General features: G+C 35.0%; 1 protein-coding gene across 1 annotated transcript in view; it reads right to left on the reverse strand.

The window, feature by feature from the left end:
* Nucleotides 1-27,418, reverse strand: part of CEP128 (centrosomal protein 128) — a 499,758-nt gene that overhangs the window by 34,234 nt on the left and 438,106 nt on the right. Inside the window, exon 20 of the mRNA XM_044659982.1 lies at nt 22,996-23,019. Coding sequence (XP_044515917.1) covers nt 22,996-23,019 — 24 coding nt within the window. The remainder of the gene's footprint in view (nt 1-22,995; nt 23,020-27,418) is intronic.

The following is a 27,418-nucleotide window of genomic DNA, read 5'->3' on the forward strand; positions in this document are numbered from 1 at the left end:
TGGGCTGAGGGCCACTATCTTCCTTTCCCTTCTCCCTTCCTCTCTCCTTTCTCCCATCCATTCCGTCTTCCTCCCTTCCTCCCTTCACCCTCATACTACCATCTTTCCAATCATTTGTATTCATATTTTCAACCCTTCTCTATAAACCCACATATCCGATCAGTTGCCAAGCCTTGTCAATTTTACCTTCATAATTTCTTGGATCCATTCCCTTTACCAGAGTCAAATCACAACTACCGTCTTTCAGGTTATCACCTCATTCTTGGACTGTTTTGATCTCATTGTCTAAAATCTCTAACCTCTTCTATAATGTAATCTCTACACCGCTGCTAATGGGATATTCCTGTTATTGGAAATTTGAGGGTCCTTGAACTACATTTCCCATGAGCCCACTGGCTTCCCGTCTTATGTGATGATGTAGAAAATTATATAATGATGTAGACAGGAGTATAAAATTGAGTGGCTGGACTTGCACTTTTTCTTTTGTTCCTAATCCAGCAGTATGGTGGTGGCAGGTAATGGAGGGTCTTTTAAATAGCCTAAGCTAGCATGGCACATGGCTTCATTTTCTAATGGCTACTAATAAATCTTATAAAACCATAATATTTTTAAAGCGATCTTTTTATATAAATTTTCTTACATTCCTAAGGTACAAATCTGGCCATATCATTCCCCTTCTTTAAAAAGTTCTAATGATTATCTGTTGCTTCAGGAAAAATACAAACTCCTTTGGAATGAGAAACTTACAATTTTACTGTAACCTGTATTTCTAGGTTTATTACACTTTGACCCACCCTCTGCCCATTCTTGCCTCCATTTTCTCTTGGTTAGTGTCAAATTAGTGCAATTTCTGTTCTTTAAACATGACATCCCAACTCTCATCTTTGTGCTTTTTCACAAAGCTATCCTCTTGCCAATAAGGTATTATCCTCAACTCCACCTTTCTGAATCAATACCTAGAGGAGCAGCTAGGAGGCTCAGTGCCAGGTGGTTCCGGGTTCAAATATAGTCTCAGACAATGCCTAGCTGTGTGACCCTGGAGAAACCACTTAACCCTGATTGTCTAAAATTTACCACTCTTCTCCTAAGTAATTGATACTTAGTATTAATTCTAAAAAAGAAGGTAAATGTTAAAAAAATATTTATAGCTGCGCACTTTGTGGTGGCAAAAAACTGGAAAGCGAGGGTATGCCCTTCAATTGGGGGAATGGCTGAACAAATTGTGGTATATGTTGGTGATAGAATACTATTGTGCTCAAAGGAATAATAAACTGGAGGAATTCTATGTGAACTGGAAAGACCTCCAGGAATTGATGCAGAGTGAAAGGAGAAGAGCCAGAAGAACATTGTACACAGAGACTGATACACTGTGGTAAAATCAATTGTAATGGATGTCTGTACTAGCAGCAATGCAATGACCCAGGACAATTCTGAGGGATTTACGGAAAAAAACGATACCCATATTGAGAGGAGGAACTACAGGAGAGGAAACACAGGAGAAAAACAACTGCTTGAACACTTGGGTTGATGAGGACATGAATGGGGATGTAGAACCGAAAGGACCACACCAATGCAACTATCAATAATATGTAAATAAGTCTTGATTGATGACACTTGTTAAAACAAGTGGAAATGTGAGTTAGCTATGAGAAGGGGGGAAGTTTGAGGGGGTGAAGGGGAAAGTGAAAACATGAATCATGTAACTATGGAAAATTTTTCTAAAAATAAAAAAATTAATAAAAAAATAAGTTTGATAGAAAAAAAAACACCAAGAATCAATCCCTAGCTTCCTTCTAACAAAGCCTTAAATGAAATCTTTGCTGATTACCCCAGTTACTAGTTTTCTCCTCATTCTGTATTCATTATGAGTATATTCTATACTTCTTTATATGGGTGCCTATGGGCAGCCAAGTGGCAGAGTGGATAGAGAGCTGGGCCTGGAGTCAGGAAAACAAGTTTAAATCTGGCCTCTTATTAATGTTCTTTTAGCCTCTGTTTGCCTAAATTTCCTCAATGGGAATAATAACAGCACCAATCTCCCAGGATTATTGTGTGGATCAAATGAGATAAATGTTTGAAAACCACTTAGGACAGTGTCTGACACATAGTAAATATAAATGTTAGCTATCATTTATTATTTTTAATAATAAAGATGTCCCCAAAGTTATAGTGCTATTTAATAGCTTATATTATTAGTTGTATTTTTAAAATAAAATCACCACCCTGTCCCATAAAGTTTACCAAAAATTCAAAGAAAGCCCCTTTGTTGCAATAACAATTTCAACTTACAATTAAAAGAGAATGGAACATTAGTTGGATCCTTTAGTTCTTTATTATTTAGTTAACCAAAAAAGTTGCCTCATTATCTCAATTGCACTATAACAATTTAAACTCGTTTCTCTTCCTCCTTTTTAAAAAGCCTATTATCAAGTTCTCTTTCCAAGTCTTGTCCTCTCAGGCATTCTTATCTGTGCTGTACTGTTCAAAGAGTCATAGCTAAATTCTTCCTTCATTAAGTTATCTATCCTAGTTCTAGTCTTTCCAGGTACTAGTTAATACTCATGGATACTCTGTTTCTGGAAAGTCTTTAAAAATTATGAAGCAATATACAAATGGAAGGTGGGATTAACTGTGAGCATCAAAATGGTTTTTGCATGATATAGTCTATCAAGCATTCATTTAAGGAGTTCAGAGACCTGGGCTCAATTAGTTCCTGCCTTGCCACTAACCAGCTGTGGAGACTTTGGGCAAGTTAGTCCTTCTGGGTCTCAGTTTCCTTATCTGCCAAAGACAGCATTTGGACTAGTTCTCTCAGGTCCTTTACTACTTTAATATTTGAAGATTCTGCAATTTCACTATCCCTCAAAATGTGATGAGTGGCTTGGTTTATTATTTCTTCTCACCACAGGCTGTGACTGGGATCTGTCTGCATTTGAAAGGTGTATGAAAGAGACAACAGTTTTCCTGAAGAGAAAGTTAACAGTAGGAAAACAAATAAAGGGGGCCTGGTGGCTAGCAACACTTAGAGCACCGACATTGGGCAGAAAAATTGTTCTCCTGCTTTAGAAAGGACAGGAAAGCTATTGATTTTGGAAGAAAAAATAATAACAAAATGAAGGCTATATTTGTTTTCTTGGGTGAGGGCCATGTCAAATTAGAAACACTATTTATATGCCACTTTGTGTCTCTGAAAGCAGCATTTCCAAATAGAGGTACAGAGCATCCTGTTGATTTTTATCCTGGCTTAAGCACCAATTAAGACAAGCAAGGTTTCATTCTGCACCACTCACTTCCCCCCCCTCCCTCCTCTGCCCCTCCAGAGATAGACCTACGACGACTTCAGAGACATTGGAGAACTCTAAAGTTGCCAAATTTCTTTGGAATGCTTTTCAGTCACACTATACAACTAACTCTTCCCCCAAAGATAAGAGAGGGGCAAAAGTAAGAGATCAGAAGTATGAAGAATACACAGAGAGTGAATTCGAAACTTGGCTAGACCAAGGAAGGGATGACATTTCTCTTGACTCCTATGCAGAGATGGTGGATCTTGAATATGTGTGAAATATTGCATAATAGCTTCAAAGTTTTTCAATATATTGATTAGCTCTTCTGATTTTTTCCTTCTTCCTCTTTTTTCTTTTTGAAAATGTTTTTGTTATAAGGAAAGGATGGCTCTTTGGGAAAAGGGTGGGAGGAGACAGGGAGAAACCTAGGAGATGTGGAAACAAAAGATATCACTAAAATTCTCCCAAGAATAAAAAAGAAAAAGAAAAACATGTAAGAGCCTTTAAAAATCGATTTGTTTTGGTAAGGTAAAGAATGTTTTCAAATATATGTGAAATTTACTTGAAAAAGGATAAAAGGAAACTGGTGTAGCCAAGGAGAGCGAGAGGAAAGCACAGGAAAACCAAGTGTTAAACATAGTAATGACTAACTTACAGAGGGGAACATGAGGAATAAAAGCTTAGTTGACCCGTATAGAATCTGAGCAAAAAATAGTTTGTCATGCACAATAACCTCTTTGCTGGGTATTAAATATCATATTTGTATCACTGAGAACCGTGCCTGCTCTTCTTTATTAAAAGAGATAGGTTTAGCCATGCAGAACAAAATACTCAAAAGGATGAAGGGAACACCTGACACAGGGTGCAATTAAGTCCTGCTAATTATTTCTCAGAAACCAGCAAATGATGTGCCATAATGCATACAAGTAATCCTGAAGAGAGCAATCATGTCTGCTCATTATTTAACAGGGAACACAGTGTACTGATACAGCCCACTGATAAAAACTGATAAATGCAAGAAACACCAACCAGTTCTACCGCCTGAGATAGGATCCATGTTAATTTACTTAAAAGCACACTGTTTTGTGTGGCAAACACTATAAATCTTCTGTGTCTTTAAAATGAAGGATTATTTACTTTAAGAGATGTTCTGTGTTCTCAATGAGAATGACAAAAACAAATTACTCATTTTCCATTACCCTATACCCAGCACTTTGATGTTGAAAGTGCATGTGAACAGTTAATCCTCCTATGTATGAGTTTCCAGTGATTGGCAGTTAGTTCAGTGTTGTCCTGGGGAAGAGATCTAAATAAAAATCAGGCAAGGTATTTTATTTTTATCATTGTGGCTTTGAGACCAAATGTAAAAATAAATCAAATCAACTCTGTATATACTTTGAAAGTTTGGTTTCATATTTAATAACTTTAAACATGCAAAACATACTTTGGGGAGTTTTGTGAACAGTACTTCTTTCTTTTCCAAGACAGCTTAAATACATGATCATTGGTAAAATGGAAGAATTTTTTAAACTATAGAAAATATAAATTTTTGTTCAGGAATTGCTACTGAAGGGCCATATTCAGATTTTTAAAATACACACACAATTTAAAGGACCACTGCTATATTTTTGCTATATTTTTGCAGGCAGTTAACTTACAGCCTCATCACTAAGAAGCAATGTGAAAGTTGACCTGTATTTTTTTAATATGAACTGAGGCATTCAGGTCATAAATTATCAGAAGTGTGTGGGTATGTGTATATGAGTGTGTATGTGTATACATATACTTCTAACTAAAGTTCCTTAGTTCAGAAATTACCCTCTAATTGTGAATGACCAAGAAAAGGATAAGGTTAAAAAAAATAGCTGACAGAGAGATTCAATGGTCAAGATCGCCTAACATTTGTAACAATCAATTGTTTTCCCTGTGATTTAAATTGCTAGAAAGTTTTGCTAAGTAGAAGCCATGAACTCATCCAAAGGGACAACAATGAAGCTTTGTGGCTTCACTGTTGGCCTGAAACTGAACTGGCCCTTGCCAAAACAATTTAGAACTTTGAACTTGGACACAGGCATTTTAACAAATTCAGTAAAATGGCAGCTTTTGCAGGCTTTATTAGACACAAAGAAATTTGAAGTGGCCAAAAACCACATGACTTTGGGCATTAAAAAATACTGTACATAAAACACTAGAAAGCATTTAATACTCGGCACTTAAATCAGGCAGAATCTCACAAAACCATATCTTCTTTTGGAATTGTCTGAGTCTAGGACAAAAAAGAAATGTTTAACACACCCCCATAATACTTATAGGGTACATAAAGATATGAGGCATAGAACATCAGAGAAAAATGAAGAGTGGGGGGGGGGCAGCTGGGTGGCTTAGTGGATTGAGAGCCAGGACTAGTGACTAGAGGTCAAAGCTGGCCTCAGATACTTCATAGCTGTGTGACCTTGGTCAAGTCACTTAACCTCCATTGCCTAGCCCTTGATGCTCTTCTGCCTTGGAACCAATACACAGTACTGATTCTAAGATGGAAGATGAGGGTTTAAAAAAAAAAGGAGTGGTGATAAGTTCTATTTGGTTCCTCAGCATTCCCAAATGGGGGTCCAATCACAGTATCTCTGTATTCCTGGCTTTCATTGATCCATTCAAAAAAAAAATCCAAAATTCATTTGCATTTGACTACTGTGCTTCTGATACAACATGAGTTGGTTCGATGCTCTGAGCATTCTCAATAAACAAAATAATGAAATCATACTCGACACTTGACTTAGAAGGAATGAAAAGTTTTCCTACTTTTTCATTTTGATTCCTATTCAATTAACTATCTGTTTCACAATTTTGAGGATGAGTTAGGATAGTACAACTGAGACTTCTCAAATGCTCAAGCAAATGGGGGGGGTTGCTTTTTATATTTGGATTTCTTTGGGGTCCAATTATATTCTTTTTTACTTAGTTGCTTTCTTCCTCTGAAATTCTTACTTTTCTTTTTTCTTAACTAGATAATTCTCTGTAGCTTGTTTATAAATAGTTGTGAATTTTGGGCAGAGACACAAGACCAAGATCTGCCTTCTTTGGTTCTCTCTTAGCATGGAGAGTAAAAAACAAGTTTTATTTTAAGATAAATTTCTCGAAGAAATATTTAGTATTATTATGTAGACTCTTTGAATGTTCCTTCTATGGAAACTCTAGAAAGGATATTAGCATAAAATAAGAAGTTTGGGATGTATTAAAATTTTGTAATCATGTTCTTAAAGTGCTTTACATTTTCTTACCCACTTAGCTTTTTCAGGCAATTTTCTCTACCTGAAAAGTCTCCTTTTGACCATCTCTAATAAAAATGTTATCTATCTCTCATTTAAAGCCCTGTTTAAATTTTGCTCCCTCCAAGATCTTGTCTTCTTTGGTTAATCAAGTCAGAAATGGCCTCTTTTTACTCTGCATTTTATAGAATTTATAGTCTATATCACACTACATTCCATTATACTCAAATTTAAAATTTTTCCTTCTTTCTGCTTATTTTATGTTTGGTTGTTGGTTTTCCGTTTTCCAGTTACATATTCATTCATTAACACCCTATTTTCTTAATGTAATATTCTCAGAGAGTTAATTTTTCTCCAAGTGTTTTTTCATTTTATCTGAGATATTTTGATTCTATATTGTCATGATTATTATTTTCTTTCACAGTTATTGTTTCTATTGTTGATTTGTCCATTATTCCTGAAGATATTATTAAGTCTTCTTTCATATCTTTTTTTGTTTGTATTCACCATCTTGAATATTATTTTAATTGTGTTATGATCTATAAATGATATATTTATTATTTATATTTTTATATTTTCTTATAATTTCTAAGTGCCCTAGTACATTATCTGTTTTTTTATCATTTGTGCTGAAAAATATGTATTTTTTGTTTTCCCATTAAATTATAATAATACTAGTTACCATTTATAGAGTACTTAAGTCTTGAAAAGTGATGTGCATGTTATTTTTTTCTGATTTTTGTGACAGCGCTGGAAGATAGGTGTTTTATTATCTTAATTTTTCAAATGAGGAAACTGAGACAAACAATGATTAATGACTTGTTCAAAGTCACAAAATAAGAGTCTAAGGCCAGATTTGAACTCAAATTTTCTTGACTCCAGATCCTATTCTCTTAACGATAGTGCCAACTGGCTGTAGAAGACATCATAAATCTTTCAACTCTAAGTCCTCCAAAGTTTGTTCCATTAGAATGTAAGGCCTTTATGTAAGTAGAGATTATTTATTTCCTTGTATTTTTATCCGTAGCATCCAGGGGACCTCTGCACACAGTTGTCACATAATAAATCTGTGCTAGAACTGATAAAACACACTAAGAAGATAAGAGATAAGGGAGTCAGTCAATGGAAGGAGGACACTGAAATGCTAGGCAAAAAGGTTTAGAGTTGATAGGACAATTAAAAAGGAATCATTCTAAGTTCTTAAAAAGGGAGCAAACAGTATTGAGGAAAAGTATTCTTATAGCTATTTTAAGGCATTTTAAGGCAAAGAAAAATTGGATGTAGAAAGACCAGCTAGAGATAACCATGAACTATTATTTGTGGAAATGAAGAGAAAAAAACAAATTCAAGTGAACCCTGGGCTTGATGACTAACTGCAAGAGGGGCACAACTCTAACATGAAGTCTGAAGAAAGTCTGAATGTCCAATTTATACTTGGCCGGTTGAAAGCCAGAACAGAGAAATAGTTCTTACATGTCCTTTTGAAAGTCAGGATTCAGCCAAGGCTTCAAGGACATGGGGACAGATCTATCAATTTTCTTTCACCTCTAATAATTACGATCCTTTGTAACAAACAAATTATCAATTTTACAACCACATAGTAATTATCAAATTGTAACAGGAATAGAACTAATGAAAATATTCATTTATTATGTACATGAATGTATCACCATTCATTCTAAGCACTTTGTAAAAAGGTTTCCCTTGTGTTAATACCAAATAATTAGATTTACAAAAGGTCCTTGAAACAATGACTCTCAAATTCATTTATTTAAGGATCACATTAGCCAGGCAAAAGTCCTCATAGACTTTTGGGAACTTAGGCAGCAGGAAAGTGCTAAAGTCAAAGTCAGGAATCCTTAGATTCAGATCTAATCTCAGATACTAACTATGTGACCCTGGGTAAATCAATTAACTGGTGCCTACCTCATTTTCCTCATTTGTAAACTGGGGAGAATTGTAGCTACTTCTCAAAGTTGTTAAGATGAAGTGAGATATATTTGTAAAGCATTGATAAAAGTGCTATAAGATACTACTTCTGTTTGCTAGCCACAAACAAGTATCATGGGCAATTCACTCAGGTAAGTAACTACTGATGCAGTTATTTTAAAGTATATGTTTTGGATTTTTAAAAGGTAGAATCAAACAGGCAGTTGGAAATGCAATTAATAATTTCATTTTGTGGTGTTATTTCCTTGCTCATCTTCCTGGAAGGGTTACTTGGCGAATCTAAGAACTAGGCTCTCCAAATCCATTGTTTTAAAGGATAACATTTTGTTTTAGGAAACCAGTATATATGTCTGGTTAAAAAAATGGCTTCCCTCTGCAGGTATAGAAATATACTGAGTTATACAATTAGTTGTGATGGGAATTTTTTATTTTAGACATTTTTTTCTCTTCAAATGTTGGTTAACTGAAAGTCTTCTGTTATTATTGACCTTACCTACACAAAATCTGTCCTACAAGATGTGAAAATATATTTAAAGCCTTAAACATTCCTTAGGTATGAAACCAGAGAAAGACTCTGAATTGTTCATGACTCCTCAGTGACATAGAAATACTCCTCTTCAGAAAATCTATTTGTGAACCCTCTAAATGAAGTTTAATATGTAACGTGACATAGTTTGCCCATAGAATTTCTTTAATTAGGTTCATATTTGCATGAGATTATGACTATTTACATTTGTTCAGCTTTTATGACATTGGAGAAAACATGGGATTATGGATCTATCTTTGTTTTAACTTTTATAACCTAAGAGGAATGCACAAAATTGCAATATAAAAAAATTATTTTTCTGTTGCTCTGATCTATGGTAATTTGGCCCATAAGAGAAACTGTTAAAATCCTAAAGGTGGCCCAGGTTTATTTATTTCTCTGAGATCTGAACCTTATGCTTGAGCAGAATAATAAACCTAGATTTTTACCTTTATAATTTCTGCATTGTAGTAAATCTATTTTGGCAGCAGTTACCTACCATATGAACTCAGAGATGACATGTTTCTCCCTTAATGGCTCACAGAAGACTAGAAAATATCTGCAGAGGTTTAAGTAGGAATGGGGTGTAGAAGTGGTAATATTAGGTCTTCTTAGTAGGTACTAGTAGTTTCAGGGAAGTTGAAGAATATAAATGAAGTCTTCAGTTCTATCTATAATGGCATAGAGAGCCAGAAAGGGGCTCCTTCACTAATGGTTTAAACTGCTATTTCTGTATGTTCTGCTTTAGAATCATTATAAAGTGTCTCCCTAACTCTGTTGGAACTTGACTTTTAAGACCCAATATCTTAGCACAGCGCCTCTATTTTGTAGAGCTTTGCCTGGAGGGAAGAGGTGTGGACAAATTATCTGAAAGGCACCTTAGATGAAGCAAGTTACATTTAGGCCTAAATGAGATAGAGAAGGGAGACAGTAGAAGAATAAGGGAATTTAAAAGAACTTAGCTTTAGAGTTGGAAGAGATCTAAGAGGTTTTCTAGTCTAGCCTTCCCTCATTTTAAGAAGGAGAAAATAAGAAAAAATGGGAGAGTCAAGGGTAAATAATTTGTCCTGTAAGGTGTAGGTTGTAAAGGCAAAGTGGAAATTTGACACCCTTTACTCATCTCCCACCCTCTTAGAAGACAGGAATTAAAAGCAATATATAAAAAATCTATCTACTCATGAAAGCCAAATACTGATTATACAAATTGTGTCATCATGTGTCCTCTGTGGTTCAATAAGGTCTGACTCTTTGCAACCTAATTTGGAGTTTTCTTGACAAAGATACTGGAGTGGCTTGTAATTTCCTTTTCCAGATCATTTTACATGAGGAACTGAGGCAAATGGGGTTACTACTTGCCCAGGATCACACGACTAGTGTCTGAGACCACATCTGAACTCAGGAAATTTGAGACTCTCTGACTCCTGGCCTAGTACTCTAACCCCTGTGCTACCTAGCTGCCCCATAATGTGTCTACTTGGTCGAAATGTTATCCCTTTGATTCAGTTAAATTCAACAATCATTAAATGCTTCCAAGCAAGACATGATGCTCTAGACCAGGTGTCGGCAACCTTTTTGGCTGTGAGAGCCATAAACGCCACATTTTTTAAAATGTAATTTCGTGAGAGCCGTACAGTTCTCACAGTGTGCTCCTGTGACAGCGCCTGAAAAAAAATTGACTTTATGGCTCCTGCAGAAACAGTGTGTGCTCCTGTGACAGCGCCTGAAAAAAATTGACTTTATGGCTCCTGCAGAAAGAGCCATATCTGGCCCTCGAAAGAGCCAGATATGGCTTGAGAGCCATACGTTGCAAACCCCTGCTCTAGACACTAGATATATGATGAATACAAAGACAAAAAATGGCAAAATTAAGCAAGAGGTGCTTTCCACTTTAAATCTATGGATGGGGTCACAGGGTCAGGATAGGATCAATAATGGGAAATGCTAGTATTGGAGAAGACCAGAGAAGTTCCAGAAAATAGTTTATGGAAGATATCAAGCTACAAAAAATAATCTCAAAGCCAAGACCTAAAAGTGAATAATGAGGGAAGGGCTATTTGGACAGTCTCCTTTAAATCTTTCAGCATTTGATTTTGAAGCATAAAATATTTGAGACACAGGCTAGAATTCTTCTCTTAATTATTTAACATTAAACTACTCTGTAGATTTTTATTAATAATACTAAGTGACAATTTATACTCTCCTTAGCTTTTCATCTGAGATCAAAGTTGATTAAAGACTCTAAACACATTTTACAACTCTCACATGTAAGTGGTATCAGAATTATTTTCCAGATGCATTAAATGAAATAAGTTGAGTGAGGTATTTAATGTCACGTAATGAGTTCACAGTAGAGCTGGAAATAGAGGCTCATCTCCTAGCTTGTTCCTAAATGATCTCAAAAAGAGAAGACAACAATACAGTTGGGTTATTAAAGTCCATTTAAAAAAAATTCATGGTATATTCTCCTTTTAGGAGAATATACTCAATGAACGAGAATGAGAATGAACTCAAAAGAGTTCAGCTGAGTGGTACTTGTCACTGTTTCGGATTGTTACTAGAGGTTACAAATAAGGTTTTTAATTTTCATTATCACCTCTAAGTCACTGATTAATTGTATAGTACTGCAAATTCATTTCTTCAATATCCTCAGCAGTGTCACAATAAAGTGGAAAGAGCACAGAACTAAGAATCAAGAAACCTGAGTTTTAGTCCTATGCTTTTAGTTGGATGTTGGATTGGGGCTTTCTGGGACTCGGTAAAATAGGAGAAATCACTAGATTCTCTTTCTCAGGGATCCCTTCTACCTCTAGTAGACTATAATTCCAAGAAGGTGAAGCCTTTGATTTTTGAATAGTTAGTAAAAACAAAGTTATACATTTAAAGCAAAGGTATAGTTCCATATCCATTTAAGAACAGTACTTCATGGGATCCCCATAATGTTAAGAAAAGTGGATAAGGTTCCCAGCAGACTAGATAGATTTATAGGAAGGCATAGATAAGAGTTGCTTAGGATGATGAGCATTGTCCTAAGTACTTTTTACAAATATTATCTTATTTAATCTTTACAATAAACCTGTGATGTAGGTGTTATTATAACCTCCATTTTATAGTTAAAGAAACTGAGGCAGGCAGAAGCTTAGTGCCTTGTCCAGCATCACACAGCTACTAAGTGTCCAAGGTCAAATCTGAACCCAGCTCTTCTTCACTCCAAGCCCAACATTCTGTCCTCTGTGCTATTTAATAGCCTAATTTTAACACAGCATAAAAGGTTTATGATGGAGCCTATGCACTGTTAGAGGAGCCATGTTATTAATGTTATTTAAACAAAGGACACCGATCCATTTAAGTTCCTGTGTACTTCTACTGACATCAGACTCTATAAAATCATGATTCTTCCTACAAATTTCCCCAATTTGGGGCTAGTATGGAAATACTATTTCCACACTAAGGGCTAGTATGGAAATATTAAACATTAATCTGAAAGTGATCTCTTCCTCTTCATATTTTCCTCTAATTTTTTTCTGCCTCTTTTTCTTGGCCTTATTGCTTTCCAACTTGAATCCTCCTCTTTTTGCACACCAGTAGACTACAAGTTCCTAGAGGACAAGGATTTTCCTCTTTTGGAACCCAGGACCTAACACAAGGCCATATGCACAGCAGTTTTGATAAAGGTTTGCTAAATTTATTGCCTCGACTCTCACTAATAGATCATGTTTGAACAATACCTCCACTTTTATTTTTGCTGTAAAAGACAATCTAATCTCCCTTCCTCAAAAGGTACAGCTGGTTATTCTGAGGCTTGCTAACAGCTTTTTTTTTCTCTCAGAGAACAAGAAATATCTCTTCTTTTTGTACATTTTCTGGAAAGGTTCTGCCCCTTGTGACTTGAATCACTCACATTATTTTGAAAATACAAAATAGCAGCATTTTACCTGGAGAAGAGTGTAATTGATAGTGTTTAGAACAAGACCATAAAACATATTATCAAGTCAAGGAGTTAGATAGGCAACAGAGCTACTTATCAGTTACCAAATATGAAGCTGTCAGACTGACCTCCAAACACTGAGCAATTCAATGACATTAAACTCTTCGGTGGGTGAAGCTGCACTCATTAGATAATCTCTCAGTGAAACCTTTTCGAGTGCTACCACATCTAGGAGCACTCTGACAGACTGATGAAACAATTCATTTTCTCAGGTTGAAGGAAGGCATTAATGGTGTCATATTTTTAAAAGAGGCCATCAAATTTTGCTGGAACATCACAACTCCATGTTAAAAAAAATCTGACTTTGTGACCTTTTCTACCATTCTCTCCCCCCCCCCATGCATGTCTTAGATAATATTTAGAAAATTAACTACTTAGAAAATGACCCTATTATTACTCCCAAATGCATCCACGCACTTTCATACTCACAAATACAGAATACAGAGGCTCTGTATTTGGGGACAAGGTGGCAAAGGGAGAATGTCTGGATTGTTTCAAGCAAGATCCCTCATGAGAGATTCATGAGGATGTTTCCGTTTGCCCTCAATGCGAATACACAGAAGTTACACTAACATTAGAGCAGTGGGAAACTTGGCAGATTTGGTGAGCATGGGGTTTGTGCGAAACTCTTTTCCGGTTTCAGTTTGAATGGGTTCCCAGGAAGTGTCAAGTTTGAACGAATCCAAAATTTTACAATGAAGGGTAGCCAAAACTGCTGAGCTTCACCTGATTCTGGGTCAAAACCGTGCAGAATCTACTGAGTTTCACCTGGTGGATAGCCAACTTGACTGAACCTTTCAGACAACTTCAATGAATGGGCTCATAAGACTTGAGAAAACTTGGGATGAACATGGCTTGAGCTTTGGTTCTGGAATGCCTAAGTTGGACTTTGTAAAGATATAAAGGCAAGTTTCACTTAGCATGGAAGTTTTGGTGAAGTTGTTAGTACATATCTACTATGGGGCACATTTTTCCCCCTAGAACACCTCAAACTATTAACATTTAACTAACTTGTTCCTGAAGAATTGTTATTCCCATCTTATAAATCAAGCACTTTGTAGGCATTAACCTTTTCAGGCCATTAGCACACTATTTAGTATACTGGAGTAATAATTTAGTAAACAGTGCCTTAGCAATCAGTGGCTGTGACTTACTCACCAAGACGGTGATGCTAACCTTACAGAATCTGGCAGACAAATGCTAACAAAAAGCTAGGTCAAGGGTTCTTTAAGTTTTCTTTGGGTCATCCTTTGGCAGGCTCGCCAAGCCATTGTATCCCTTTTCAGAGTAATGTTTTTAAATGCACAAAATATAATGCATAAAGTTACAAAGGAAACCAATTATATCAAATTACAAGCATCAAACTATTAAAAAAATTTAACACATCTTGAAATCTATCCAGGCACCCTGTAGATGACAGGTTAAGAACTCTTGTTCAAGATCCTATAAAAACATAAGGTGAGCAATTGTTAAATTAGATAAATTGGATAAGTTTCCACATAACTATCCTCAGGCAAACATCAACAGAATTTTGTTCAGTTTCCTGTTCAGATGTCTTTCTAAAGACTGGTAACATTTGTAGGAATCTCTCACAGTGTGCACTGTTAGGATCTGACATTTTATAAGGATGGAAGCAGTGTCAGCAATCCTTCCTTAAGTGCCTGAGTCAGTTCTAGGAAAAAGATGCCTTTTGCCAAATGGTCAGCAAGAGGTATGTTGGAAAAATGGAAAGGCAGAAACGTGTAACACTACATTGGTGTGTAAATCAAAGCTGAAAGCAGGAATTAAGTTTTTGAGGTCTAATTGAATTGCTGGTTGAGCTACACACCTACAGAGCATATTTCGGACTGTGAGGATGACCTTGTCTTTCTACTGAGCAAGGATTATTCTATCTCTGTGCTCTTTAAAACAACCTAAGGCATTGTGGATGACCCTCACTTTGCAAATAATTATAACCATTGATTGTATATGTAGTGTTTCATATAAGTCTGTTGTCTAAAAGTTGTTTTTAATGAAATCACTATTTTGCATGAATCTGTGGTGAAGTGATATATAATGTGAGTAAACACTCCCTAATTTATCTGGTTTATAAATCAGATTTTCAGACAAATTTTCCTTAAAGAGGACTATGTAGGCATTCTTATCAACCTTATTTATTGTGGTGATTACTAATTTGATATTTTTACTTCTCTCATTGTCAGAATCAAATGATCTAATCAAACTCCTATTATTTAGTCATATTTTTAATCTTTCTGCTGAGGTCCCAGAAGGTATCTATGTCATTTGGATAGAAGTCTTATCTGTCAATATTGAATTTTTCCCTTCTTTAATTAAGAAAAAGCCTCCCATATTCCCTCTGATTGTTCATAGTTGTCTTCATAGTTCTCATAAATTTGCTAATTCTTCCCTGAATATCATCACAAGTTAGAATTCAAATTCAAGAAAAATTTATGATTCATATATTAATAATCAAATTCAAAAGAATTTGATTCGAATTGGAATCATTAATTAAAGGAGCTGATCTAAAAAGTAAAACAAAATAATAGAAATCACATATTTGTTCTAGGTTATGAAATATCACTTAACAGTTTTAAGAAAGAATGAATATTCGTCATTTCAAAATTTAATTTTTTAAAATGTCACATTTGCCTTTAAACTAAAAGGCAGATTTTTCTGTTGCTTAAATAAAGATCCTTAGGCCAGTCCATCTTGCTATATATTTTTTATTGTAAAAATTATCATAATCTATAGTGTTTTCACTAAAGTATCCTACAGATTAGCAACAGAAAAATGAAATAAATCATTTTTTGCTTTAGTTCCATTAAAGTTAGCCATACAGGGCTCTTCTGGTCACATTGGATTTAAAAAGTCTTTTAATCTTCAGTAACTTCAAATATTTGAAAGGATATTATACAGAAGTTTCTGTGCTGTGCAAAAGATAAAACAAGTCTTAGATTTTAGAGTTGAGACCAATGGAGAGAAGTTATAGTCAACGTAGATTCTGGTTCTACATAAGGAAGTAGGTCCAATCAGAGTGGTCTAATCAGTTAAATGGGCTGTAGAAGGAATCAGCTACCTAGTGCAAAATTGAAGTAGTCAAGCAGTGTCCAGCATGTAATGAAAGTCATTTCTGTGTCATTAGTTGCTAGACTAGTTGACCTCAAAGGTTCTTTTCATAGAAAGAAAGGGCTCTCTTCAGAATCAGGAAGACTTGAGCTTGTCTCATCTTTAACACATGTTGGGTATGTGGACCCTGAGAAGGGCTCTTATCCTGTACTTATCCTTATACTCTAGGGAACTCCCTAAGACTAGGGATTGCAGCGAATGTGCTGACATGAACGGAAAGAAGGAGTTTTCTCATATAGGGTGTTGTCTACCTTGATGAAATGACTGATTCTCTCCCTATCCCTCATGACTTAACAGCATTGGCTCCTAGTTGATTCCTTTCTTGTCTACTTTGTCTCTCGTATTTATCCTGGGTGACTTCTTCATTTATATTGATGATTCATCTGACATTCTGACTTCATAGTTACTTGTCTTCAAGTCCCTTGACATTTTTTTCTCTCTACTTTATTTAACAGCATGGTCAGACCTTCACTAAGACTTCCAAATATAGCAATTCCTCTTTGCAATTTCTTACTGCTGCAAAATTGGCATTTCTTACTGACTCCACTATTCTATCAACATTGCCATCATTCATACAATAAAATCAAATTATTTTTATTCTTCCTTTATATCATATGTAGTAAGTGTTTCCTATCAGTTTATTTCTGACCCTCACTTCATCCTTGGACTACTTTAATATCTGTGACCTGGTCTTTCTACCTACCTTCTTGTCCTCTAACACACAGAGAATACAACCACCAGGTAGTATTTCTAAAATAGCTCTTTTATTCATATTACCTTTCTGCTTAAAGAACATTCCATAGCTTTCCATCTTTTAAAAGATCCAATTCATCCCCATTCACTCATTATTCAAGGGTCCATATTGGGGTGGTGAAAAGTGTGTTAAACTTGGAAGGACTTAGTTTTGAATGTTATCTTTGATATTACCTGTGTGATACCACTGGTGGGTCACTTAACATTTGTAAGCCTCAATTTCCTCATCGGTAAAATGGGGTTAATAATATCCAAAGACACATAGCCAATAATGAGTAACAAATTACATAATGGCTGTAAGCTATAAAACATCAAACAAATATCAGTTATTATTATATGGACCCAACTTAGTCCTTTCTAGAATTATCACCCATTTCTAGCTATGGAACCTAGTTACTATGTGACATATCCCTACATAAACCACTTACTGTCTCTAAGTCTCAATTTTCTCATCTGTAAAATGGCGCCATTAGTGATATCTACTTAACAAGATTTTTCAACCAATTAGTAATCTTCAAGGACTTATTATGCATCTACTATGTGTCTGAGCTATATTAAGTTTAGAGATACAAGAATATAGAATGGAACTACTCAAATGAGATTATATTTGCACAGTGGAGGCATACAGGAAGTACTATATAACATTTCTTCTCCCTTCTTTGACAAGTGTAGATAGACTGATATATTGATAGAGACGTGGATAGATATAGATAAATACAATATAAGTATAAAGTAAAATATAAAAAGATAAATAAAAAGGTGGAATAAGAAAGGATTGTATTGTGAGGGGCTTTAAAAACTAAGCAAAATAGGTTCATATTTGATCCCTGACATCACTGGAATTTACTGAATATGGGAGTCACATTATTTTTTAAGAAATGTAGCATGGCCTAGAGTAGTGAAAGACTTGGGTCATGAAAATCAACCAAGAGGCTGCTGCAATAATAACCTAAGCAGCTGGGTGTCTCAGTGGACTGAAAAACAGGTCTAGAGATGGGAGATCCTCAATTCAATCTTTCCTCAGACACTTCATAGATGTGTGACCCTGGGCAAGTCACTTAACCCCCCATTGCCTAGCCCTTACCTCTCTTCAGCCTTGAAACTAATACACAGTATTGATTCTAAGATGGAAAATAAGTATTTAAAAAAATAATAATAATCCAAATGAGAAGCAATGAAGTCTAGAACCCAGGTGGAAGGATAATGGAGAGACTAAAAGAATGGTAATGCTTTAGGGAAGTTTGAAAGAGAGTATTTAGAAGAAAAGATAAGTTCAGTTTTGTACATGTTGAATTTAAGATACCTCTGCGGCATTCAGTCTGAAGTGTTCAATGTGCAACTGATGATGTTGGTCTGAATATCAAGAGAATAAAAGAGGTTTGGTATGAAACTTTTGGAGTGAACTGCATGGAGATGATAGTTAAACACATGAGAATTGAATAATTTACTGTGAGCGTATGCCAGAGGAAGAGAAGAAAGCCGAGGAGAGAACCTGAGGGAATACTCACGTTTGGATGTGACACTGATCATGAGCTAGCATGAGACCAAGAAGGAGCAATGAGATAGGTCGGAGGAAAAGGAAAGAGTAATGCCACCAAAAGCAAGAGCAGAGAGGCTGTCCAGGAGAAGAGGGTAGTAAACATTGTCAAAAGCAGCAGACAGATAAAAAAAAGTGAGGACTGAAAAAAAGCCCATCTAATTTATCAATCAAGAAATCACTGGTAATTTTGGAGAAAGCAGTTTCAGCTGAGAGATGAGGTTGAAAAATAGACAAACAATAAAAAGTTGAGGAGTAATTGAGAAGAGAGAACACAGAAGCAGTAAAAGTAGGCAGTTTTTTTCAAGGAGTTTAGTTGAGAAAGGGAGGAACTAGATAAGATAGTAGCTGGGGAGGGAGAAGGAATATTATAGTCTAGTATAGTTGTTTTTTAAAAGATGTCAAAATATTGGGAATTTTGATAGTAACAAGGAAAGAATCAGAAGATAGAGAAAAGCTGAAGATTTGAGATGTAGGAAGGAGACAAATTGATGATGAAATCTGCTAGAGAAGAGAGAAAGGGATAGGAACAGACTTACCTCTAGAGAGATTGGCTTTGGCAAGGACAAGAACCACTTCTTTATAGGTCAGTAATAGGGGCAAAGGAAGATAAGGGTTTGCGATATAGAGAATAAGAGCAGGGGGATCTTCCATTGAATGGCCTCAAATTTCTTAGTAAAATAAGATGCAAAGTCCTCACCTGAGAGAGAAAAGGAAAAGTGGGGAGTGGAAATCAAGAATAGAGAAGATTTTGGACAGCTTCTGAGACAAATGGGATAGGGAATCAATTAGGGAACAACTATAAGGGCCTTCTTGTTGCAGTAAGGGTCCAACTGAGGTTAGATGATGTGAATTTGTAATGTACAGAGTTATGAGACTTCCTCAAGGTGTGTTCAGCAGTTTGTGAGTAGTACCAGAGGGATTGTATGGTGGAAGTAACTGAGGGCTAAGGTGAGGAAAATACTATATAAAAACCTGAATTGATATTATTGTTTAACAATTACTCTTTTCTAGTCAAAAGTGCTCTAACCTATATTATTTTCACTTCGGTCTAATGTTCACACCAATCCCACCTCCTAATTGCCTATGTGAATCCAACATATCCTTTCTTAAGTAGATTGCATCCTATTTCTTCATTGAAGCCTTCTGGGTCACTCTCAAGCCCCAGATGCTCTTTTTCTCTTCTCGCCTACTATCAACATTTATTATTTGCATCATTCATTTGGCATTTATCACATACTACTTAATAGTTAGGTTTTTTAATATGTTTTTGGTTTCCTCCATTAATCTGATAGCTCTTTGAGGCCAAGTTTTTTTTCTTCTAATTCTTTGTATTCCTACTCAAGATCTATCATAGTATCCAATAAATATCTGTTTGATCTATTTCCAGTAATAATATTCCATGGTCTAAGGGCCTTCAAACAGGAAGTTTCCTATTCCAGTTATAACTAGCTTGAATGAAGAAAACAGATTATATATATGGTTTGATTTCAGGAGATTTCTTGCTGGGAGTTTCTAATTTGTGACGGTTCCAGAAGTTAAACTTAGAACTTTAAAAATAAGTATTCAAATCCTTTTGATGTGTGGAAAAGGAGAAAAAAACTATTAAGCACCTGTTATGAGCTAAGCTCTTTCTTAAGAGCCTTACAAATATTAGCACATTTGATCTTCACAACAACTTCTTAAGGTAGGTGCTATTGTAATCACCTTTTTTCAACAGAAGAAACTGAGGAGATAAAAGCTAAAAGACTTGCTCTGGAAAACACATTATGAGGCCATAATGGAACTCAGATCTTCCTGACTCTAGGTCCAGTGTTCTATCCACTATGCCACCTAGCTATGGCAGACATCACATGATATTTATCTCTAAATTCTCTAAGTTTGTTCCATTAGAAGATAAGTGTTCTCGCAAGTAGGAATTACTTCATTCCTTATGATTGTATCTCTAGCAACTGAAACAGTACCTAGATATTGGGGATACAAACATGTAGTAGGCATTCAATAAATACCTGTTGATTGATATTATTGATACATATATATGCACACACACTTATATATGTATTGCATATATCTCATACCAAATAATATATATGTACATATTCATAAAACTCAAGACAACACACACACACACACACACACACACACTTGCTACATTGACTAGAGAACTGAGAACACACATCTGGGTCTGAAAGGAACTTCATAAGTAATATAGTAACTAGATGACAGATATATAGGATCACAGACTTAGAGATAGAAAGGATCTCAGAGGTCACCTAGTCCAATTCCCTCATTTTGCAGATGAGAAATTAAGAGCAAGGGAACTTAAGTGATTTGGCCAGTGTCATATATATGAGGTAAATAAGAGGCAGAGGCAGATTTTGAACCTAGGTCCTTCAATTCTAAAGTCAGTACTCTTTACTCTGTACCTGGTGAATGTCAATCCAGCTATTGAACCTGTACCAACTATGACTCATTTTTTTCTAGGTAAAATGCATTATAATAGTCCATTTCTGAGTTGACCTAAGCATCAATGATTATAGCAATGACCCAAATAAAGTTTAGCTCAGTGGTTCCCAAACTTTTTTGGCCTACCGCCCCCTTTCCAGAAAAAAAATATTACTTAGCGCCCCCTGTTACATACTATCACCTCGCCCTTACAGTTATTCACCACTCCCAAATGCACCTGTGGCCATCACCGCTCCCCTGTATTGCTGCAGCACCCACCAGAGGGCGGTGGCGCCCACTTTGGGAATCACTGGTTAGCTTATGTGGAGAAGAGGATCTTGCTTTTTGAGACTGTTATTTCATTGTCCTTACAGGATCAAATGAGTGATCTCAATGGGATGCTATTTCAAAAGAACAGGTGGCTTAAATTCTAGATTTCATTACTAAAGATTCTGAATTTTTAATTCCCTCAATTTTGGTTTGACCAATGAACTTTTTAAAAAAAGTAATAACAGGGGGTAGCTGGGTAGCTCAGTGAATTGAGAGCCAGGCCTAGAGACGGGAGGTCCTAGGTTCGAATCCGGCCTCAGCCACTTCCCAGCTGTGTGACCCTGGGCAAGTCACTTGACCCCCATTGCCTATCCTTACCAATCTTCCACCTATAAATCAATACACAGAAGTTAAGGGTTTAAAAAATTTAAAAAAAAAAGTAATAACATTTTTTAAATCTGGAGTGTAACCAGAGTTCAAAGAATGAATGCAAGAACCTAATGAGAACACTTGTGAATCTGTGATTCTAGAGGCTGTAAAATGTTGATCATACAAGTTGAATATAATGCTAAATACATTACATATGTTCATTATTATAGCATACAAAGGCAAATGATTTCCTAATGCTTGAGCATTAAAATAATTACTAAGCATTTTAATTTTTATGCATCTGCTTCATGATCATCATTGTTAATTAAAATATCTTATAAACATATCTTAACCAAATGATCATGATAAAAAAGCTAATCCATTTATACAACTTTATTTTTCTCGTGGTTACAATTTGAGGTATTAATAATTTCTAAGGGAAAGCCTTAAGAATAAGAATTTAAAATCCCACTTAACCCTAGCAATGACTGGGAAGCAAGAAAGGCAAACAGGAGAATATCAAAACCTTAACATGAATTGGTTGATTGATCTTGGTTTCTGTTTAGGGACAACATGTTGTTATCATGCAAATGTTAAGTTATAAACCATACCTTTTAAATAATTTTTATTTTTGTTTTTAAGAACAACTCAATTCTTAAAAGCTGAGTATGATACTCCCTAATCTTAAAAGAAATATATATGGAAGAGTACCAATGCTTTCAAGAACCATATTAAATAAAAAGCTAGAATATCCCCCAAAGGTTTATCACAAATTCAATGCATGAGTCAAGATCAGATCTAATTAATAGCTATCAAAATTTCTCATCCACTTTTAATTGAGACTAACTTTGCTACTTGCATACTATTCCATATTTCTCTTTTTACATTACATGCATGCAATATTAATATTGAAAAATAGACTGTTAGGATCACTAGCTTTGTTTTACTTTAAGAAAACAATACCCCAATGTTTGATTTTTTAAAATTATAAAACACATTTTTGAATGACAGTTCTATAACCTACCAGTTTTGCTTATGTGTGATTTTCCCCTGGCGCCCTTCTTTGGGTACCTGTAGTAAAAACTACTTGAAAAATGAATGCTGAGAACTTGATCTTCTAACTTTACAGTGAAATCTGATCTCATTTTCCATTCAACCAAGCTCTTTTGGAAGTTATAAGATGCATGGATATGTGAAAGAGACTCTTTATGATTTAAATGCATACTGATTAGATCTTCTATAGTTTAATACTTAAACTTCAACATAATTAATCCTAAGATGACTTAACTCTCATAATGTGCTCAAATTTATGAGTCAGTATCAACATACCTTTCAGTTAAAATCTAGCTCACTTTTTCCCATTGCTGCTTGGGTGAGGCTTTAGAAATATTTTCCTGATCTTCTCCTTTTTGTCAGTACTCTGAAAGCTGTATTATGAAGCAGGAATAATTCAAACAGAAAGAAGGAAAATGCTCCATACTTACCCTTTCTAAAGCACATACACGGTCCTGCAAATAAAGCATAATGTATAATTAAAAAACTTCATTCATTCCAATTAAAAATTTATTTAATTTCCTTTTTTCATTTAGAAGTATTTTAAATGTGTTAAAGATAAGAGAAGAAAAAAACAAATTATATTCAAATTAGCTGTCACTAGAGACAACTAAGCATTGACTCAAATGAATAATTTACAGCTGATCTCATAGGAAGCATAAGATATGGAGATGGAAGGGATTTGTAATAATCTCTTCACTTTACAGAGACCCAGAGAGTTTAAGTGATTTGCCCAAGATCACATTTGTTATGAGCAGTAAGACTAAAACCCATATCCTTCAATACAAATCTAGTGATCCTCCCACAGAGTTTCAGTGTTTACATTTGCTGAAGAAATTCTTCCATATCATTACTTTTTCATTTAGAAGTACATGTGCATGTAAATATGTATACATTGTGGATATATGTAACATGTATGCATGTTATAAATGTGCTAAATATAGTACACAGGGGCCCTATTTGTAATTATTCAAGGCAGTATATTGTAATTATTCAAGGGAGATGTTCCAAAGGAAAATGTTCAATGGAGAAAAAGCCTTAGCTTTTAGATTTGTCAAGCAAAGGCAAAATCCCAGGATTTACCAAGTGTTTATTAGCTACTGACAATCAGACATAAATACAAGGGGAAGTGTGAACTTTTAAGGTGTCTATAGCTCAGATAGCAAATGAGAGGCATCGGAACAAACTTCATTCTTATACATTTTTATTTATATATTTATTTTATTTATTATAACATTTATATATTTTATTATATAAATTTTAATTCATACATTCCCAATGATATCATTGTAATGTGGCTGATCAGCTCTGGCAACATACAACTCTTCAAAGAGATTAACTATGGTTTTGATAGAAATAATAAAAACTGTCTAAAAAGACAATACGAAAGGGATGTTTTCAATAGTTATGGACATAATTTTTTCCCAGGGTCAACTAATATTTACAAATCAGACCTAGGATATGTTCTTGCCCTTTAGTAAATTGATGATTTTCCAAAGGAAAACCCTAGATTCAAAGGAGAAGGAAAGATCTGGGGTCTAGGTTTTAAGCAAGTTGAGATACAAATAATGTGTGTGTGTGTGTGTGTGTGTGTGTGTGTGTGTGTGTATTCCCTTCAGGAAAGTCTAAATCCATTCCATTTTTCCCCCTTTCAACATACTAAAAAAAATCTTTGGAGGTATGAATGTCTACCTATTTAATCAGATTTATTTGATCATAGGGGAAAGGGAATAAAAACAAAAGAAAAATTAGATCATTAGAAGAAAAATCCTCAGAGGTTACCTAGTGGAACCCATACTTGAGGCAATAATTCCCACTAAACAATGAAATATACATTAATTGATGAAGAGGTCTAGGGGAGTGATTTCCTCCAGGCACACTGCGGTATATTTACCACTATATTAAATGGGACCAAACTATTAGAATATGTGAGTTCTGTTGACTTTTAGCATTGTTTTTGTTTGTTTGTTTGTTACTGTCAGCTGTTAGAATGTCTACCTATAGCTGGTCTCTTCCTTTTTTAACTTCCTTCTAATATTCTAAAGGCTAAGAAACTACAAAACCACTTACTAAAATTAGGTCTAAAATGAGAGCAAATAGGGTCCCAAATGACAGCATTGGGCAAAAGACTAATGATGATCAGAAATGACATTCTATAAGTTCATTAAGTTTATTCTTTTTAAAAGTTCGATTGGCCCAAATCCATTCTGGCACTGAAAGATACAACAAAGAATCGTTAGTATTTTGGAGCACAGAAAACTGTCTCTCTGGTCTTCCTAATGGTATGGAGAGAATGGTTTCTCCTAGCTTCATTAAAAAGAAATTGTTAACAGTTCTTTCTCTGTGTTTTATTTTTCCCCCTCCTATCTAACTTCAAAAGCTACAAGTCAGAGAACAATTATATACATGCCTCCTCTCAATATACATGTATGTGTGCATGGCTAAAATTTACAACTAAATCAAGAAAACCATGGATAAAACAGTCATATTTTAAACTATTTTACCTTATTGTTTATACTTGAATGCTGTGCTTCTCTTTCTCCAATCCCAAACTGACTTTCATTTTCATAAAATAACTGCTATTTCATTAGTTATTTGTGTGACATCACATTTGACTGCTTTGCAATAAATTTGTATGGTGTCTCAAGGGAATTTCTAGATGTTGTCAAAGGGGATCTTACATATAGTGCATCTGTGTGCAATCTTGCCTTATCATCCTATGTAGGCTGAACCAGTCATTTATTATGTATTCAATAATGGCTGAAACAAATCTCCAAGGTATACACACTTTCATAGGAAATGACAATTTTGAAAGATTCAGAACACTTAAGGCTTCATTTTGCCTCTAAACTTTTAAACTTTACCAAGAATTAGTAGATTGCTATTCCTTAGGAAAAGACTAATTAAAATGGAAATCCTGGTGTACCTAGGTTAGGTGGCTCAGTGTATTGATAACCAGGCCTAGAGAGAGAAGGTCCTCGATTCAAATGTGACTTCAGCCACTTCCTATCTGTGTGACTCTTGGGAAGTACCTAATCCCCAAATGCCTTCCCCTTTTTAGCAATTCTGCCTTGGAACCATTGATTCTAAAATGGAAGGTAAAGATTAACAAAAATAATTTTAAAGGCAACCCAGACATGGTTCAAAATAGATGTTTGTGTTTTTTTTTAGTATAAAAATTATTGAATTTACTAAATAATCTCTCTTCTTATTCACTACCTCAAAAAGTTTCACAGATGATTTGACAGTTCTCAATATGGCTTAGGAAACCTCAAACAGTGTGTTATGATTAAGTAATGGTTACATGGTTTTTTAAAAATAATACACATCATGTTTTTAAGAATATAAAACTAAATAATTTAAAGTTGATTAGAATGTCAACAGAAAATGCCTTCAGTTACAATAAATTTAATTTTCAACAATATCTGCTTGCTAATCTACTATACAAGATCTTTTTTTTTAACCCTTAACTTCTGTGTATTGGCTCATTGGTGGAAGAGTGGTAAGGGTAGGCAATGGGGGTCAAGTGACTTGCCCAGGGTCACACAGCTGGGAAGTGTCTGTGGCTGGAACCTCCCGTCTCTAGGCCTGACTCTCAATCCACTGAGCTACCCAGCTGCCCCTTGCTAATCTACTATAGCTAATAATATTGCTAATCCAGTTAGCAATGGGTTCCTGAATAAAATTTCAAATTTCCTCTTACAAATCCATAAACTTATTACTTGTTTTTGAAATTTAAGGTTGAATTCTGCTTTGACTTTATACCTGGCAAATTAAAGAAATAAAGTTAGGAAGAATGGTTTTACTTAAAAGACCATATTTGTGCCATTTATTGTAGGATCTGGTAAAAGGGACAGAAATCACATGATGATATGATTCAGGAATGGCATTCAATATATTATAGATATATAATAGTTTAAGTATGCTTGTGATTACAATTACTTCAACAGTCTATCTTTTCTTTGTTGTCCAACTCTACCTACTCAATCAACTTTTTTTTTTATCAGTGGGCAAATTCAAAGTTTCCATCATTTTGCTTTGTATTTGTTTTATATTTATTTAGTCCTGGTTCTCTTGAAAATCAATAATAATTGGAGGAAAGTTGGGGAATAGAGAAAAAAATCTTTCAAAAAGATTTAAAAGACTCTCACTATCCACTTATTTTAAGAGGCCAGGAGAAGTGGTTGACTCTGGGAGCTTGGGAGAATCACTTAACTCATGGGACCTTTTTCCCCATCTGTAAGTGGTTTGGATTAGATGACCTCTACTATCCTTTCCAGTTCCAAGTTTATGATCTTCTTTTGAATATACTTTGTATTTACTTATCTGTGCATAAATTGCAGCCCCCCCACATAATATAAGCTTCTTGAAGTCAAGGCTTGTTTTTTATTTTGCTTTTCTATCCCCAAAACTCAACCCAGTGTTTTGTCCATACTAAACAATTAATAAATGCTTACTGCATTGGGGAAAAAAATTAGTTGGCCATGCTACTTTTTAGAATGTGTAAAATTCTGTCAATAAAAAGTTCTTTAATATGCACCTCCTTCTTAAAGCACATGTAATTCTTCCATTTGGGAAGTCTAACATCCAATATACTTCTATGGCTAATACAGAGGCATAGAATCCCCATGTATATTATTCCTAGAGGGGAAAAATGGGGGGGGGGAAGTGTGTGCAATAAGGGGGGGAGAAGAAATTCCTCCTCCCAAGTTTATTTTTTGGTGGAAAGGGAGACTTAGAAAAACCTAATTTTATTCAGAATTTCTACTTTTTTCCTTCAGGGCCTTCCTTTCTTTAGACTATAATATATATATATATATATATATATATATATATATATATATATATATATAT

The sequence above is a fragment of the Gracilinanus agilis genome, chromosome 2 (assembly GCF_016433145.1).
Source record: "Gracilinanus agilis isolate LMUSP501 chromosome 2, AgileGrace, whole genome shotgun sequence".
NCBI classification, from domain to species: Eukaryota; Metazoa; Chordata; class Mammalia; order Didelphimorphia; family Didelphidae; genus Gracilinanus; species Gracilinanus agilis.